The sequence below is a fragment of the Dermacentor silvarum genome, chromosome 6 (genome assembly GCF_013339745.2).
Source record: "Dermacentor silvarum isolate Dsil-2018 chromosome 6, BIME_Dsil_1.4, whole genome shotgun sequence".
NCBI classification, from domain to species: domain Eukaryota; kingdom Metazoa; phylum Arthropoda; class Arachnida; order Ixodida; family Ixodidae; genus Dermacentor; species Dermacentor silvarum.
In genome coordinates, this window is record NC_051159.1 from 157,280,776 (window position 1) to 157,300,029 (window position 19,254).

General features: G+C 44.9%; 1 protein-coding gene and 1 non-coding gene across 5 annotated transcripts in view; one reads left to right on the plus strand and one right to left on the minus strand.

Moving 5' to 3' along the window:
* The first annotated feature begins 6,916 nt into the window (after nt 1-6,916).
* The window catches only part of LOC119456288 (cathepsin B), a 33,501-nt gene continuing 21,163 nt past the window's right edge, over nt 6,917-19,254 (plus strand). The window contains exons 1-8 of one of the 4 annotated variants that reach the window (XM_049669704.1): nt 7,842-7,869; nt 8,985-9,118; nt 10,340-10,549; nt 11,056-11,171; nt 12,635-12,864; nt 15,382-15,498; nt 16,316-16,444; nt 17,047-17,173. In XM_049669704.1, coding sequence (XP_049525661.1) covers nt 7,845-7,869; nt 8,985-9,118; nt 10,340-10,549; nt 11,056-11,171; nt 12,635-12,864; nt 15,382-15,498; nt 16,316-16,444; nt 17,047-17,123 — 1,038 coding nt within the window. In that variant the 5' untranslated portion in view covers nt 7,842-7,844 and the 3' untranslated portion in view covers nt 17,124-17,173. Of the gene's footprint in view, nt 7,038-7,760; nt 7,784-7,841; nt 7,870-8,984; nt 9,119-10,339; nt 10,550-11,055; nt 11,172-12,634; nt 12,865-15,381; nt 15,499-16,315; nt 16,445-17,046; nt 17,174-19,254 lie in introns of those variants that run through there. The other 3 variants (XM_049669706.1, XM_049669705.1, XM_049669703.1) reach the window with 3 other exon arrangements.
* On the minus strand, nt 18,040-18,224 carry LOC119457120 (U2 spliceosomal RNA). The gene has a single exon (XR_005193151.1). It is a non-coding gene; the product is annotated as a U2 spliceosomal RNA (small nuclear RNA).

Genomic DNA, 19,254 nt, shown 5'->3' on the forward strand with positions numbered 1-19,254 from the left:
CTGTGGCTTTTTTTTTTTATTTGAGCGTATCTTGTCTGTGCCTCTGTGAGTGTCCGTGACGAAAAAGCAACGGGCTGCGCAACCTGTATAAGCACAGCGCTTACCCCCAGCTGGCTTGCATCAACAGAATCAGAGCCTCATGCAATCTAAGAAAGCTTTCTTTCTGCTTTTCCGTGCAGACCCATGCAATGTTTTTGCACAGCAAAGTTTGAAGTGGCGATGTCGCTACAGACATGTTTGGGATAAAGCGCTGTATAAAATTCATAGTGCCCAAGAACACTTGAAGTTCCTTACAGTTTTTTGGTGTCGGCATTTCCAGAATGTCTTGTACACATTGGGCGTCCACACGCAGGCCTTCGGCGTTGAGCACGTGTCCCAGGGAGCGCACCTCTCGCTGAAAAAAGACACATTTATTGAAATTTAGTCAAAGATTCTGTTCACGGCAGCGCGTTAAAAGAAGCAGCAGGCTATAGTCGTGCTCTTGCTTAGTCTTGCCCCAAAGAAGAATGTCATCCACTACTACTGCGACTATTGGCATACCTTCTAGGACGCGTACTGTCTTAAATGATCTCCGGAGCAGAGGCAATTCCAAAAGGCATGTGCAAGAAGTGGTAGCGTCCGTACGGTGTGCTCATTGTCCAAAATTTAGAACTTGAGTCTTATAGTTTTATCAACCAAAACCCCATTGCTGCGTCTAAGGTTGAAAAAAAAAAAATTCAGAGCCCTTCCACTACTGTGAAGATGGAAGCCATCGAAGGTGGGACTATGGTGGGTCGGCTATAGTGAATATTGCTATAGTGAATTTATATATTATCATTATTGATTATATTGAGCATCTTGGGCATGTTCGTTAAAGAGGAAGGACACCGGCGTCTTGTTTTTGCCTGGAGCGATGGCCAAGTAGTGCGTTAGCTGCGCCAAGTCCGCCCCATCGTAACAGACTAGCGTGTGAGCCGCAGTGTTCATAGCCGTGGCACACTGCATGGCTTCGTCAGGATCCTGATGTCATGATCCCGGAAGATTTGGTTAAATGAGTGTCCGTCCCATAGCGAGTCCAAAGCGCCACTACTGATAACAGCACTAGCGTGATCTTTATGTCACGAGACAAAGGGGCATAACGATTGGTGGGGCGTGCTGCCACCGAGTATCGCAACACTTCTGAAAGAGGCATCGGTGGTGGCAAGGGATATAACAATGGGCCATCCATCATTTGTTTTAACACCTGTGCTAAGGCACAACTGGCGGGAAACCACCACGCACATCGAGCATGAAGTTGTTGTTCTAGGCGTCGTTTTGTCCACGTCGTTTTGTCCGCCAGAACCTAGCCATGTACAGCTTCGCTGTCAAAAGTTGGCGCCCGCAAACTTTGGCACAACGTCTTTTAGAGTAGGCGTATGAGAGTTTTCCAGTTACAACGCCTTATTCAGCGCTATGGGGGTCTATGCAGATGCGCACTTTATATTTCTTAACGAGGGTCACCATGTAACTCAACCATTCCGTCGGGCCTTTTACCTTTGATATCACGCCTTGTGCTTCCATGCGCTGAAGCTCTTCTTCGACTTTGTCATGAAGGGCCACTGGAACTCTCCTAGCTGCCACCACGACTCCTACAGCTCCGGGCTTTAGCTTCATTGCATACTCCGCGGCTTTCAGCTCTCCCATTCCACTGAAAACTTCTGCGAAAGGTTGTGCTGCTGGGTAAAACTATAACAAAGAAATCCGGGGCGTTCGGCTACTGATCCGCTTAGAGTCACGGGCGCATTTTGTTCGACCACGAAAAACGACTCTTCGTGCACTTCGCTGCTTCCGAACAGGCACAGCCAAATTACTCCGGTCGCAGTAGTCTTATGGCCGAAGAAAGCGGTCAATGTGGCGTGGCAGGTTATCTGTGGCTTGTTCTGCAGCTTTTTAGCATTCTTGCTTGAAATGACACAACAGTTAGCACCAGTGCGTAGCTTACACGTGAATTACCGGCCCTAAATGCCAACTGTCGCTCTCCAATGATCTGCAGCTTCGAGTGCGCTGAGAGTCGAGACTTGTAAAAATAAATCATGTTCTTCTGCTTGTACCTCGCGCAGCTCGTTTTTAACGCCTCTGCTTTGTTGCCGCACCGACTATCTACATGCTTGAGCAAAGTGATGATGCCAACCGCACTTTTTGCATGTTTTTCCTTGTGCTGACACGTTTCGCCAGGTTGAGCGGTATATCCGCAATAACTACACTGTTTCCTTTGTGGGCTGACTGCTTAATTACTGCGGCAAGCACTGCTTCAGTGCCTTCACTGATTTTTTTTTTAAATTGCTCCTATCCAAATTCCTGGACCCGGAATATTTCAATGGCGCGACGGGTTCTCAGCAATGAGTCTTCCCTACGAGCTTTTGTTTTGCAGTCCCAGATTAATTCGGCTACGGAGCAAATGGTCTTCTAGGTCCCCTAACTCGCAGCACTTTGCTAAAAGCCTGAGCCCTGTCATTGAAACACTCCCCTTGCTTTTGGTCTCTTTATCCGAAACGCAATTCATTAGACGTCAAGTAGGTTGCCGGTTTGTAGAATTTACAAGGTGCTGTAAGCTTTCCTGCCCTCCTCTTGTATTGTTACATGTAACATTGCTGCTTGGACCTCTTTGGGCTGCTTACTTAACTGGGTAACCGTGGAGAACAATGTGAACTGATTTCCCCCAGTTTTCCAAGGAATCCATGCGTCTGCTGACGTGTCCAGTGGTTTCGGCGGGAGGAGCAGCATTGACGGGGCCGACATAGCGATAGTGATCCACGGCCACAATGTCAGCGAGTCGAGTTTAGACAATGAACAATTTTATTGGAAGAATGAAAGGGGTATATATGCAAAGCAGTGCCGCAGTGAGCCATGCGCAGTTCATATATCTAAGCGTGACATCGCGCTTATTCAGCCTTGCTACAATCATATCCTTAGTTGCTGGCTATTGCTATGGCAATAAAGACGTATCATTTGATACCATTCTCATGTCCATGCGATATAAACAAACCACCAAACCAAACATCTTTCCCTAAGAGTGGTTACAAAATAATGAGATCCCAGGTACGCCAAGTCCATGTGAAGTAAGCTAAGTAGACCATGTCTTAAAAAAACAGGACCAGCTTTTGGGTGGGGCCTAGTCGCCTTGCCATGCGCCTTCGTAGCTTCCAGAGCGCTATTGCAGGCGAAAGGACAAAAATTCAAGCATCGGTGCTCTGACTACCTCTAACTCCGCTTATACTTCAAGGAATTGAAAAGCTTTTGTGACAAGGATTCGTGAGAGGACGTCCTTTAATAGTGAAGTCATTCTATGACTAGTTAGAAATGTGTTTCAGCGACTCTTTAAAGTCCAACCTGAAAAACAAGATGTCTATCGTCAATACTGAAACAGGGCAAAATATTTATGACTATTTCAACCCTGACACAAAGTAGGATACCGCCGAAGCTGCGCCCTCTGAGTACCATACGAACAGGGAAAGTAATCACAAATAGTTTTTGCAGGTATATGACATTGAAATATGTACTGCCCGTAGAAGAACACTACATCTCAAGATCATGAACAAGAAAACAAGAAAATATTTAGTGATTGTAAAGCGCGACACTTTACCAGAACCGACAACGGCGTCTGAACCTTCAGACTTCACTACGATCACACGCGACAGGGTGTACGCTTCAAATAGGTATTTGGCGCACATCTACAAACGCACTCATTCGAGTACGAAAAGTGAGAACCAACCTAATAAACCTACTCGTTTTAAAACAGCTGAAAGAGGTTGTGAAGTGAATCCAAATTATTTTTCCGCCTTTTATGCGCGAGAAGCGCGATCTGATTTTGAGGCACGCCATAGTGGGGAACTCTGAAATAATTTTGATCACCTGGAGCTCCTTACTGTGCAGCTAAATCTTAGCACACGAGAGTTTTGGAATCTCGCCTCTTTTGAAATGTGGCCCTCCGCGGCAGGGATCGAACCCGCAACCACGAACACAGCATCTCAACGCCATAGAGACGAAGGTAACGTAGTGGGTCAGCAGTGAATTCGGTTATTTACTGGAATGATGTCGTTGAAGTTGTATATTTGTTGCGCTGAAGAAATTTAAGTAGCGATTGTTATTTCGCATGTGTAATTCTTAGAGAACAGAGCCGACAACTAACACATCTACAGGGACTATAGACATAAGGCTATATCGTTCTGTTTACTCCGCTATACAATAAAACGAAGGACAAAAAGAGACTGGCATGCATGTACGCAATTGCGCACATGTGTGCCAGTCTCTTTCGCGTGCGACATCTGAAACTCAATGCGATGGGTAACCCTTCAACTACCATCAACTGATGGCTTTCACTGGTCACGGTGATAGTTGAGGAGCATGATCATGTGTATAACCATTCAAGAAGGCGCTTAGAGAATGTTAACCTCCGGAAGCTGAGGTCCAGTAATGTATGGATGGCTAATACACGGGGGAACCACACCCGTACATTAGATCTTGAAGTATCCCCCTTCCCCCCCCCCCCCCTCCCACACACACACATGCACACACTTTCCATTGCGCCTCAAATACTCTAAACATAATTCGCATACTGCACATGTTTCAATACTTTACATACCTGACGTATATGAAGAACAGAAACACTTCACAATCGTATGTCGTTTCAGCACTTTGATCAAGCAGCCCAATAAGTTCAAGTAGCTGTTCAATTTTTTTTTACGTCCCGGAACCACGATATGATTATGAGGCACGCCGTAGTGGAGGACCCCGGATAATTTCAACCACCTGGGGTTCTTTAACATGCACTAAAGCGCCATACACGGGCGCTTTTGTATTTCGCCCCCATCGAAATGTTCTCACCGCTGCCGGCAATTGGTCCCGCGCCTTTCGGCATTGCTGTGCAGCGCCATAGACACTGCATGGCGCGTGTCAGATAACCTGGCTTTTGTAGTTTGCGCTTAGGTACCCTTTAATGATGACTTTATCTCTCATATTACCGTGCCGAGAGCGCTCCGAAGAAATCAGTAGTGGCTGAAAATAAAAGGTCACGAGTAGACGCGCATAAGCTAGGAAAAGCAAGTAAGCAAAAGCGAAGGCACAGCGGAGCCAAACAATGCTTACGCAATAGTAGACAATTCTCATAATTCCCGTAGCTTTTACAGCCAAGCTGTATATGGCTAGCCGATTCGTCCGTCTGTCGCCTGTACGCAGGAACTATCATCATAAGCAATTGCTCGAGCATCCTCGTCTTCTTCCGCAGCTGACTCATTGGCGCAACTCGGCGCAACCGCGCGAACGCGCTCGTGCCACTGCTCCCGCGTTCGTCGTCGTCGTCGTCGTCTTGTTCTACATATGGCTCCGTGGCCGCTCATCATTCCAGCGTAGAATTTCACTTCTCTTCTGTCGTCGTAATGGGGAGGCCCCGTTTAGGGGGTATGAGCCAAGGGGGTATGAGCCATTCATTGTTTTACGTGACGTACATACTTAATTTTGAAGCAATTTAATTTTGAAGAATCGCAAGCAGCAAGGCTGCAACGACGGACTGCGTTCATACTGTCATTGAGGTCGTTTTCTCCATCGCAGCCGAACGTGTGTGTAGCCTCATTAAGAAACACAAAGACGTAACCAATAATTGAGAAATACTTTAATGTACCGTTGAGATTAACCCAGTGATAAACAGCCGGGGCCGCACGTTACAGCTTCTCTGGCTAGCCATAAATATGGAGTGCTTGGGCGGTGATTTTTTAAGGGCGAAGCTCCTTAGGGTGTGGGTCTGTCCCTCCTCTGTAGTAGTAGTAGTAGTTGTCGTAGTAGGTAGCCACGTCTACTTTTATGAGAAAAAAAAATTCCGAAAGTTGTGTCCGTAGCGCGGAATCGAACCAGGGACCCCTCGCTTCCGAACGCGCGGCGCTAACCACTACGCCACGAAGCGCACATGGACACACGCACCACGATGACAATAAATACCCAACATTAACGAAAGACTGTGCGTTTCTAACGCGTTTGTGCTAGCGCGTTACGGCCCGTGTAAGAAGCTGGTGTAAGACGCTGTGGCCTCTCCGCCTTACCCCCGTATTCACAAACGCTCCTCGACTTGAACTTGACTTGCCACCGCCTTGGGCAGCGCGTTCGAAACGCGTGGAAGGCGGTGGCAAGTCAAATTCAAGTCGAGGAGCGTTCATGAATACAGGGGTTATACTCTCTCAGCAGTCATGTGATGGCGTCGGCAAACGCGGTGCACGTTCCGGCATGTGTAAACGGCTGCGTAAGACGCTGTGGCCTCTCCCCCTTACTAGAGAGTACTGCACGTTTCTAACGCGTTTATGCTAGCGTCCCCTTAAGCGGGAGATGGTGCAAATATAATGAATGGCGCTGTTATAAAATAGGAATGACGTCACATATGGCGCGTGTCATTGGTGGAAGTCAATCGTTCGATTTAGTGCGGCGAGACTGGGCGAATTACACGGAAGATTCACGGTTTACCGATAATTCCCTCCGGAGCTTCGCCCACTCATCATCATTCACCCCGTGGATATGCGGTGTTTTTTTTTTTCTCTTCCTTTTCCTTGTATTAAAGGTGACGCCCATCATCTGAGTCATGTATTTGTCATCCACGGCAGGCGTGGAAATAGTGAAAACTACATATTCCTGCCAAGTGCTCCAACGGCATGTGCTGAGGACAATAGAAATTACAGCGGAAGCGTTCCAGTGATATTAGCTGATATTTCTCGGAATGAAGTTAGTTTTATTCAAACACGTGGTCGGATTTATCATTGTCGTGAAATGGCCTACTTCTTTCGAAGGTTGTCTCGGACGTGCACCTACAGAAATTGTCGGGTTGTCATATGACACTTGTCTTTCTTGAACGGCGCCCCAATCGATGGCTCACCCATCGGCGGCTCTACGATAAGATATCTTCATTGTTTTAAGTCACACGCGGATAGATCCCATGGCAACCTCCACGATAAGACCAACAGCGTGCTACATCGCTATCAGCTATAAAAGAATGCCCACTTTCGCTGACTGACCAAGGGGCGTCTCTGTCCGAAACGCAGGTAAGAGGCATGCTTCTGAATCCATGCATATTCGGAGGTTATTGGGAATAGACTGCAATGCATGGGCGTTGATTCATAACATAGTAAATTCTTCTATTACGTGCAAGTAGTGTAACGAACTAAGTGTTAAAAAATGTTTAAGCGTAAAAAATCGATTTCTGCGCGCTGCCGTTAACGCTTTTACTGTATTTGCTGATAAATTAAATCCGCAATAAAATTTCCGCTAGTTAAGGCAGTTTTGTTGTAGTCGTAGTTATTGCTATCGCTTGTAGTTGGTCGTATTGTAGTTTTGCTTTTCCTTAAAATGCCGGTGGGAGTCACCTCATCAAGCAGATCCTAGGGCTGATGTGGCTATACACCTAAATAACAATATTTTATCCTAAATACCACCACTCAAGTTCCAAGTCGTGGTTTAGCTTAAAAAGAGTGCATCGTGAAACAGGGGCACTCCGATGAAGAGTTGCCTTCGGCTATCTCTTCGGTAAAATTTTACGAATCTGCTCGCTAATGTGATATAAACCATGACGAAAATCGAGCGAATAACTCGCGAATGCACTTCGAAAGAAATCAATGGAAGCAGCGCGAGCTACGCGGCACTCACCATGTGTGCAAACTTTACAGTCCATGGCGCCTAATTTTCACGACATGGCTTTAGACGAGTCCTGTTGAGCGCTGGTCGAGGTGTTCTTTTTTTTTTTTTTTTAGAAGCGCAGATGATGCAACTTGCTAGACTACTTCCATGAAAGGTACATCCTGTGATTCACGATCTATCAGAACCATCATCTTGTGGATGTAATTATACATGATATGACGCGATCCATGGGGCTCAATAGTGAGTGTGCAGAGACCCCGCCCATATTACCATCTTTATGATCTTTCTATCTTGTCATGACCATTTTGTCATATGTTATCAAGCCTGTCCAGCTACTTGACAATGTTCCTTGTGCTAATTTTCCTTCACACGCACAAAGGCATTTCATAGTTTTCTGGCACTCACGAGACATTTAATCTTCGACTTTTTTAAGCTTATAGTAAATGGATGGAAACGTGAGTGGCGCATCTTACGTGAGAGCGACCAGCAGGCCATAATCGAAGCGCGTGAGGTAAGAACACTGTGCAATTTAAGCGCGTTGAAAATTTGTGTCATTCGTATAAAAATATCTTCGCTCACGTAAGGCATTGATGCGTTTGTTAGAGAGCTTGTAGTAAGGCGTGATTCAACGCTTAGTATTACTGCATGTCTCTAGGTTAGTCTGGAGATAATTGGAAAAGAGGAAAGCACGGCGCTTACTCTAAAGCCGTCTGCCTAAATCTGCGAGTAAATCTAAACACTCTGCCTTAGAATGCATTCGTTGACGACGTTCCACATCCACCGGCTTTTACAGGGATGATTGGTATTCACTGCATTGCCGTGTTCGTCATCGCTTCTGTTGCCGTGCTGGAGCACTCTGAGTGGTTTATTTCTATTGTTTGGAATAGTTCGACATTGACTAGAAACTTTATTTTTCCGCAGTGGTAGCAGATTTACTTCTGGCGTTGAAATATTTTCTTGTCTTCCTGCGGACTACCTTTCATTACTTCCCTGTTGCCGAAGGTCGGCGAATTGCACTCCCTCGAACATATTCATTTTTTTTTATGAGCGAGGCAAGAGTAACGTATATCACTGACACCTATTTTACTTGCTTTAATATTGTGCCAAAAGCTTTGGGACAGTTACAGCTTCTATCACAATTAATTTTCTGATTGTTATAAACACGCTTTGTGAAAAACACTGTGGCAAAACAAAGCTACTCCAAGGACCATCAAAAAAATTAAAACCCCTGCTGAGATAAAAACGAGAGGAAATATGCCAGACAGAACTTTACTCGCAGAATGACTCAACTTAAAAGCTCCATTAAAGCCTTGGTGATTGCCGCTTCCTCTATTTCTTTCGACGCCTTCCCGCAGGCAGCATGAAGGTTCTCATAGTGTGCGCACTGCTCGTGGCTGTGGCGCAAGGTCGCCTGATGGTCCCGTCGTCTGTAAAGCCGTTGTCCGAAGAAATGATCAACTACATTAACAACATCAAGACAACGTGGAAGGTGAGCGTGTTGGCTTTCTCACATCTTTTTGTCCGGAGATTCGAAATGAAACTGATGCTGCTTCCAATCTCGCGAAGAAATCTTTTGGCTTTCCTGCTGATACTGCCCAAACAACCTACTTAGAGAATGTGCTTGGCACAAACTTAAGTGGAAATAACGTATTTCCTGGTAAATGTTTGGGAAGAATATCTCGATGCTGACTGCTGTGAAATGTACATGCTTTGCGCACTGACCGGCTTCGAATCAGCGGAGGCAGCAAGTTCTATCAACTAATTACCAATGGTTAGTGAGTCAAGCTTCGTATAATTAGTTATTCAACAATTATTGTACATTTACTGACATAATTAAGCCGCGATAAATTCTGCGTTGCCGAAAAAAGGCATTACAATTGCCGCTGTGGCCTGTTCAAAATGTTTGGCTTTTTCTTATTTAAGTAGTGGATCTGTCGGCCGTAACATATGGAAATGGTTATCGAGCAGTATGAGAAATACGCGCCGAAGTTACACCAAAAATGTGCTGGAGCTGTGTTCTTTGCTAGTCTTCTGCAACAGAATCTCCACAGCATGCAGTTCCTTGCTTTTACATCCCTTGGGCGTCTGTAAATAGGTTTGTTACGCGAAAATCACCGCGGTCCTCGCTTTAGTTCTTGCTTTAGGTCTTGCTTTCTCTAGTAGTGAACTTACTACGTTCGATCTGAGAAGGGAACGTTTGGAGTGCCTATTTTTGTACTGGTAGGAGTAATATAGTCATATTCTACCTCATTTGACATTCAACTTCTAGTTGACATTAAGAGAAAAAAATGGAGCTGGGCAGGCCATGAAATGCGTAAGGTAAATACCCGTGGACCATTAAAGTTACAGAATGCGTTCCAAGAGAAGGGAAGCACAGTCGAGGACGGTAGAAAACTAGGTGACGTGATGAAGTTAGGAAATATGCACGAGGGAATTGGAATCAGCTAGAACAAGACAAGGGTAATTGGAAATCGCAGGGAGAGACCTTCGTCCAGCAGTGGACACAAAAACAGGCTGCTGCTGGTGATGGTAATTCTACTTCATTGCACGTGCAGCAGACGGTTGAAATCTCATTGCCAACGTTAACGTGCAATCCTTCGCTTTCACCCTTAATAATGTCGTCCAATCGACGTCTGCTCTTTCTTCCACTATCAGAAAATCTACTTTAGAACTGCTTTTTTAATATTGTTGGTTCAACGCCTTCGCCCAGGCCGGCCGCAACTTCGACGAGAACGTTTCCTTCAGCTACATCAAGGGGCTGATGGGCGTCCATTCAGACAGCAAGAAATACAGGCTGCCGCTGCACTATCACGATGAGATCCCTGATGACCTGCCGGAATCATTCGACTCCCGTGAGAAATGGTCCCACTGCGACAGCGTCCACCTCATCCGTGACCAGTCCACATGCGGGTCTTGTTGGGTGAGTACAAGGAAGGGGCTCTCTCGATTCGTGCTCCTTCTTCGGTACCAGCCTAAAGAGGAGAAAAAAAAAAAGGTTAACAATGCCGCGAGTGCTGACCACTCATTCGTTATGGGTGTTTGAAGCCGACATATGCAGAGTGCTACATAGCGCATTTTAGATCAGCCAACACCGAAAGAACAAGTTAACAACGCAATCAATATTACATAATATAAACTCTTACTTTCCTTTTTGCATCCCAATCATCCTTTCGCCAGGGCGAGTGTCCGTTCCTGTAGGCAACAAGTGTGGGCCTTTTAAGCTGCATTAAGTGTCACTTTGGGCTGTGAAAGTGAGCTTATCACAAGCCAAACAAGTCGGTTTGTACCTAATATTGCACAGTAAACTTCCGCGGATGTCACTCAATCTTAATCGAACTCAAGGCATAAAAGCGTTCGATTGAACTACGTATTGCTGCATGACGTGAGTTATAACACGGGAGCGTAAGCTTATTGGTTGTATCGCAGGCGTTCGGAGCCGTGGAAGCCATGTCCGACCGAATCTGCATCCACACCGAGGGCAAGGTGCAGGTGAACGTATCAGCAGAAGACTTGCTCACATGCTGTGACAGCTGCGGTTCCGGGTAAGTTGCACGCCATATTTACCCGAAATTTAGGCCAGCTTGGTGAGCCCACTGTAACCCAAATTACGGGTGTCAAATAACTTATACTTTTTTTTATTTACGCCAAGTGGGAAGCAAACATCAGCAATGTGAAGTCATCGTGCAAATTCGGAAATGTTTCTTGCGTTGCGTGAGGCATGAAACACACATTCTCGTACAAAAAACGTACACCTCGCCGTTTTCTTCTTGAATACCGTTGCTTGCGGTACTTGTCATTCTCTTTGTTTCACAACTCCCTTTCCTTATTCCAAAGATTATTGCAAATGTTTTCATTTTTTGCACGTTAAAAGTGTGCTACTTCCTCAAAGGCCGGAATAAGTTTGTGCGGCTCAGCGCTCTTCGCCTCAATGCGCATGAAGTTACGCGCTGTGCTCGTTAGCCGCTAGTCTTACTAGGTCGCTTATTAGAACGCCTACGTAGCCTGCTTTATGATGTATGCATTGTGGACACATCAAAGACTATGGCTGGTGGCTTGATCTTTCTAAAAGCATTGGTGTTCGATATTTTTGTGTACAAAGAAGCTAGCACCTAGGCTTGAGCAGGTATGTCAAAAACAGCTCATGTTCTCTGCTCGGACCGCGTCGTGATACACCGCGACTGTTTTCACGTCTTAATAATTTCAAGTTGAAGCGTAAAGTTCACAAAGCGAGTTTTATTATACTCGTACGAACATCAGTAAATAAGTACAAAAGAAGTTAGAAACACACATGATAAAGGTTGTGATTTCTTTTATGCACAAACATTTCTTTCTAATGTGCTTTAAAATATAAGTCGCGGTGCGTGAAATAAGCTACCAGCACCGCAAGTAGCCTTGACACTATGTGATAGACCAGTAAAAATGCACCTTCAGTGTTCTAGAGATGGCGCTCCTTTTCAATTTTACACACGACAATTATTTAATTTAAATAGCTTTGTCCTGACCTTGCCTACCAGAAAAGACGGTTTGATGTTGCTGGCCATGGAACATAAAGCAAACATTGACTTACATACTCATTGTTATATTATTATTATTATTATTATTATTATTATTATTATTATTATTATTATTATTATTATTATTATTATTATTATTATTATTATTACTACTACTACTACTACTACTATACTACTTTTGTTGATGTTGATTACGTACATGGAACACAAGAGCTCTCCCTAAGCATGATAGCTACACACCGAGGTACTGCGGTGGATGTTTTCAAGGTCAACTAATGCACCTTCGAATGCTGTGTCGTTTTACTGAACTTCTTGCTATCACCACATTTGCTCATTGCATATTTATCCTCCCGTTTACTACCAGGTACCCCTACACCTCTTGAAGAGTTATGGGGATCTACTTGCGTATAGACACATGTATTACGTGATCTTGACGATCATAACAAACGTTCACGACCTCCTGCCATATCTTGTTCTTACCTTCGTGATAGATGCAATGGCGGGTATCCTGCTGCGGCGTGGCAGTTTTACAAGGACGAAGGCATCGTTACCGGTGGCCTGTACGGCACCGAGGATGGCTGCCAGCCTTACTACTTCCCGCCCTGCGAGCACCACACCGTGGGACCGCTGCCGCCGTGCACAGGAATCAAACCAACGCCAAAGTGCGTACACACCTGTCGCAAAGGCTATGAAAAGAGCTACACTGAGGACAAGCATTTTGGTAAGTGAATTTCTCTCTCGTAACATCTTTCAAGATTATGTTAATCTGAGCGCTGTGGCTTGTGTGGTGTACTTAGCCAAAGCCCTGTTGGCCTTTTTGGGGTGAACCATATCGTAGAACATCATTGATACGCCTGTCGGTGTTCTCATAATGGTTTGTTCGTGCACGCGCTTCTGCGTTTGTCGGTATGATTTGATCGCTCGAAATCCCACAGCTTTTTGTTCCTCAGTGCCATCTGCCATTTACGAGTCGTCTGCGCTACAATATGACCAGCATCACGATTAGCTCGACTTTCAATTTCGAGTGATTTTAGCTGAAGAGCCTGCAGCCAGTCTGATAAGTTCAATACTTGTAAGCATTCGGAACAGAATGGACGGCTTGCAAGGCAGGTGGAGCATTTCTGCATGTTACTTAACCAGAATATTGTCCGTAGACCATAAGCTTCAAACGCCACTATGCTGATTGGTCAAAAGCAGGCAGTGCCTTTGTGGTCTTTCGTGAAAGTCAAACTAAAAAAAATTGCAAAAAAGGGCCGCACTAGCGAATGGTAAAAAATGCGCTTTCCCGTAAACCACCTCATCGGTACGAAGGAACCTGTTCGTGTATGCTAAATAAAACAGCACATTAGACATACTAAGGAATGAGCACAACAAGAGCATATTAGAAAGCCTAGCAACAAAAAAGAGCTTTCGATCGGCGGCCTTTCTTTTTTTATTGATGTCGCATTTCGGGTGCATTTTATGAGGCGAAGAAGCAGAGTCGCGACGTTTCACTTTAATCAGCTAATCGCATTTTCATGCAATCGCGTATCATTTATTTAACCCCAGCTCTGGCTACTATAGGTGCAGCGTAGCTTTCTATCACCAAGCAGAATGCTCCCCGCTGCCAATTGGGATTGACTGTGCTGTTTTATCCCTACCTCCATGCTGCAGGACAGTGCAAAAGCCTGAAACTCAGCAGCGAGTGATGACTCCCGTATTTAAAACACCATCCCCTCAAAATACTGTCTTTGTGCGTCATTAGCTTACTCTCAAATCTTCTAGAGTGCAAAGGAAACTTCAAAAACGGACGGTTAGCAACAAGGACTCTCATAAAGGTTCTTTGAAGAAAGTGTCGGATCCTAGGCTCTTAACATGTCTCTACCATATGAGAGCGCTCATATAACTTGCCGAATAGGTGCACCTCTCTTTAATAATGCCCGACGTGCGGGCGGTGCACTTAGTGCACAATAGTGATTAATATCGGCTCAAACACGGCAGTATTTACAGACTAAAGGGCCCCAAGACTGCATGGTTGCGCCCACACACAAAACATTCGTTAGAGAAAGTCGTTACAATTTATTACTGGTACTTAGGTCACCAATTCGTTGTACATCGGTGCAGCCGTGCAGTCTTGAGGGCCTTCGGGCTTTAAGCTGCCAGGTTGTACCTCCTGTTGAGCGCAATACTAGGGACATCTACGTTTGTAAAAATTGAGACGGTGGGTGTGCTTTGCACTGCGTACTGCCGTACACGTACGGCAGTTACGTGACCCAGTGCTCATTCACTTGCCTGACAGAGCAGATTTCTGTATTTCCGGCCGCGTCATGAGAACTTTTTACTTTTAAACCAGGCGCAGGGAGAAAAGCAGGAACAATAACAATCACACACCTCAAGAAAAAAAAAACGTATTAAGTTTGCCCACGGCTCATATGTTCCATCGTTTAATGAACTGTTTGACATTATCAGTCTATGCATTCATTATCAGTCGGCATTACATTGACATCCATGTATGTGACGCAAAAAAAGCACAATATGTTTCCACGTCGAGATCATGATTCACTTCAGTAACTAGTACTCAAACATGCCTCTAAATCTACACTGGTCATGGCTGACTTGTTAAAAGTGTTTGACGCATAATAGCATTTTTGTAAATGTACTTTTCCTGCCGCCTGGCCCCATGCTTCGTTTTAGGCGCGATAAATCCTTCGCACTGACATGAACTAAAGCGGGAAGCGAATAATCACAACACTGACGCATATTCACTTGCACCCCACATTTGGAAGCATTAATCCGGAGCAGTTAAATACAGTTTCCTTTGCATTCCAACGCACCTGCCTGGCGCCAAGAATCAAAGGACCACGCTGCCCTTATGTATAATCTGTGTCTCTGTGCCTGCTACATTTCTTGTCAGTGCAAGCGGAACAAAGTTTGTTGCTTCCTTATGTGCAAGCGCCCGCATGTGTAAAGTGAGACGAGGTCCCGTGTATTATTTGATAACGCGCCAAGGGAAGGGCCAGAAACACAAAACAAGCATAGTGAAGTGTTAAAGCACTGATACAGGGAAAATAAAATAATATATCCAAACAGCGACCACGCATTTCTGAGTAATTTCTTCACAGAGCTCCTCTATCTCCTGTCTTTTATTCACGTTACTTAAACAAGATTACCGTATATTCCGTTATAAGAAATCAAAATTTCTGATTGTGCTTTTGCTGTACCTCACCACAAAAATGTTCGTTGTGCTTTTTTATTTCAGCTAAAAAGGTCTACACACTGGCCAGTGACGAGACCCAGATAAAGACTGAAATATACAAGAACGGCCCTGTGGAAGCCGACTTCACTGTCTACGCAGACTTCCCGTCGTACAAGAGTGGTAAGGACAACTTAATGGTATATAGTTATCCCTGCAGTTTTCTCGAGTGATTTTGATTCTTGCTCAATATCCCTACGCGAAATTCTGCAGACTGTTCCCTGTCTTTTAACCCCGAATTTAATGAAATGTATGTAGCTTGTTTTTATTTCTCGTCCTTTTTTTTAGTCTTTTAACTTTTTTTGTACAATATTTGTCTTAAAGTTTCGTTTGGCAATTCGTAAGCCCTTTGGTTAATTTTGTATAGTTTCATTGTCCATTCTGTTCTGAGAAAATACACAGTAATTCAATGCCGTGTTAAATAAACTACGTGCACTCCACCTTGGACCAGTAGGATGAATAAAAGTAAATAGAATATTATCAAACATTTCAGAGGTGATTTTGTTAGCACGACTCCGTGTTCACAACGCCGTTGTGTAAACATCAGCGAATATCTTGCAGGACAAATCGCATGAATCAGTGAGCTAAAAACCGCTAATGAACTTTCATTTTGCCTTGACTACAATCGAATACAATTATCGCCAATATTTGAGAGTTTCAGTTTGCAGGATAATACTATTTTTCAGTTTGATTTCTGAGGTAGTCATGACCTGCCTGTATACCACTAAATTCGAACAGAGGGCGATGTCAGTGCTTAAATTTCACGTCGCAGTCTGATCTTGGCAGAAGTAGGAGCTGTTTCCGCATGTGTTATCTTCCAACTAACTTTATCTGAAGTATTATTTAGAGCAAGTATTTATGACTGGTTTTGAAAGGGTTTGAAAATAATTTTGAAAGAGGTTCACATTGAAGCATGCCACTGAATTTTGTTCGGCCGCAGGCGTTTACCAGAGGCACAGCGAGGATGTGCTGGGAGGACACGCGATTCGCATCCTAGGCTGGGGCACTGAGAACGGCGTGCCATACTGGCTGGTGGCAAACTCATGGAACGAGGACTGGGGAGACAAAGGTGAGTCTACTGGACAAAAGTAACCATAAAAGGCAATTTTTTTTCCGGAAAGCTACAGTACGACGAATGCACTCATTTTGCTGTGAATATAAGGTCTTCATTTCATATTTTATTGTTTCCCGACCATATAATCTTGAATGTTATCGTCTTCACAGCCATATAAGCTTGAAGGTTTATTCAAACAGCGAGATGGGCCGAGGACTGGAAAACATCCACAATAAGACTAGCGCTGACTGCCAATTAAACTTGTCATGGTTGCTTACGTGTCCTCGTCCCACTGCGCAGCTTCAATATACCTTCAAGATGAAGCAACTCATCGAAATCAAGTTGTCGCCCATATAGGATTTGTTTACTGTGTCAGTGCGTCAATAATTCTTGACAAATACAAGCTTGGAATGACTGCTCTAGAACGCCTGTGCCGCCAAAGCATGTGCCTTGTGCGTCGTCAAGGCTGCCATAAGGCTACAATTAAAGTTCGCTTTCACACACGCGCGGTTCAAATTACAGGCTTTGCTAAAATGTGATTCCTGTATGACTCAAGGACATCTCAGAGCCATGCGCAGTACGGCTGCACAACTTAATACCCGCATTTATTCTTCCAGGCTACTTCAAGATCCGCCGTGGAAATGACGAATGCGGTATTGAGGATGACATCAACGCCGGGATTCCCAAAGAATGAACGTGTATTTTAAATAATAATAATATGTGACGCTATGAATTGGTGTCTAATTCGTTCGCACTTCTTCGAGTACAAAGTATTCGTAGAATGATACGCAGTGAGACACTTAGGAAAAAAATAATGCATAGCCCAAACCCTGTGGGAATCGAGCTCTTGCGAAGCGTTTTACAGGTAGCTAGCTATCAAGCATGGCTTGTGGTTTTGTAAAGGGTTACCAGTTTGACCAACGTGTTTTTATGTAAGGCGAGCAGTTGTGTTTGTGCGTCACTCGTGCGTGTGTGTGACGACGGGGGCGACGAAGACATTCTTTCTTACCCAGTCACCAACACTAGTTTACAACATTCCAATTGTTAAGTTCCACAGAACTACTGGGCGGGCGAAATGATGGGAAACATGGATGATAACTTAACCTGCAACTAAGCGTTATACCATCATAATTACGTATGTCAAGGTCATGTGGTGTATGCTCAAACGGCAATGACATATGTACTCCGGCGCAGTAATGTTAAGCCTTGTACGCCCCGGGCGATAAACTCAAGAGGTACAATGTCGCGTAGCTTATACGCAGCGTTAGCTTCTGTGAATAAAATGAATGGGGAATATCTCTCCATGGCATCCAGCGTCTCTTCATGACGTGGTGTTCCAGTGGATTCCTAGTCACTGCGAAATTACAGGGAACATTCACACGGATGTCATGGCACGCTCAGCTTACCAAGGTAGAGTACTATCGCTACTATCTCTAGCGGCGAGTGACGCGCGCTGTCTTTCAGCAAACTTTGTGGCCGAATGCCCAGGTAAACTTGCGGTCAAAAGAAACACCAATTCATAGACCGCGATTGGTACAGCCTACATTAAACGTGTTTTAACAGCGAAGCTGAAAATGCCTAGCTTCCAGCGGATCGATGTCCGTAGACCAAAAACGCGGGCCGATCCCGAAGATCGTGCAATGCTGGCCGACTCGCGGCGGAGGTGAAGTAGGCATCAAGCACTTCGCCAACTGGCAAAAATAAGTTACATATCTTGGGTCCAAATACAACCTGTGTCAGATATTAAGCTAATAAGAACAGATACTACACTTTGAGCCGCGTCGACCATGTCTATGTTCGCACCATGCACGTGTACGCCATCCAGCGTATTCAAATTTAAAACTAGTGCGTACCAATCTGAGTGTATTGTGTCTCCTGGCGTCATGATCTACGTAGACTCCTTTCCTCAAGTTATGCTCTGACTGTGAAACAGGTAGGCCGCTGTTGTACGGTCTGAAGAATAACGGCGTGCCTACCGAGAATGACGGCGTCAACAGAAAAGGGAATGGGCGCGGCGGAGGTGGAAGGAGACCACCGAAGAGGAGCGGGCCACGGACGGCAAGACGGCCGCGGACGTGGCGTGCTGCCCGCCAGGACCGTGAGGCGGAAAGAAATGCGAACCGTCCATGTGGCCCCGATCCCGCAAACTTAGAATGTTTCACCGGAGCAGCGGTCAATCACCACATACACAGCTTCGCTGGTCATCCACCTTCCCAGAGTGCAATGGCTCTAAATTATTATTATTTATATTTTTGTACAAGATAGGGAAACCCGGAAGTTCTGGGAGTAGTTGTGAGGAGGCTGCAGAAGGCATAAAACATCTGCTATCAGGCTACAAAAATTATTATTCTCACCGTAAGAGGCTTTTCGCAAAGATACATGCTGTGGATAGGAGGCCAATATCACTAGGTAAAATCCTGTGTACATGGCCATCAGTACACTCGCAGCGCAATGCACGACGCGCATTAGTGCAGTTTCTTGAATAAACACAAATATCTAAAAGTTGCTGCATTTTATAATTTTACTCTGATCACGACGCTGTATTTGTCGAAGTGGCTCATTATTTCAACACTTTCATATATACGATTTTCCTGCATTCGCTCAATTATCCAGCTCATGTGGTTCTTCTGTGAGTGCTTTAATTGAGTGATTGATTTAACTTCATTCAGATACTAACTGCTAACATGTTATGCGACGAAAAGCGCACTGGGGGCTCTGAGAGCAGCTTCCCAGTAAAAAAATGTGGCCAATTTTTCTAATGTTTCATTGGTCATATATGTGCACCATTACACGAAGGGCAGAAAGTTTTGTTGCCGTGAATGTCG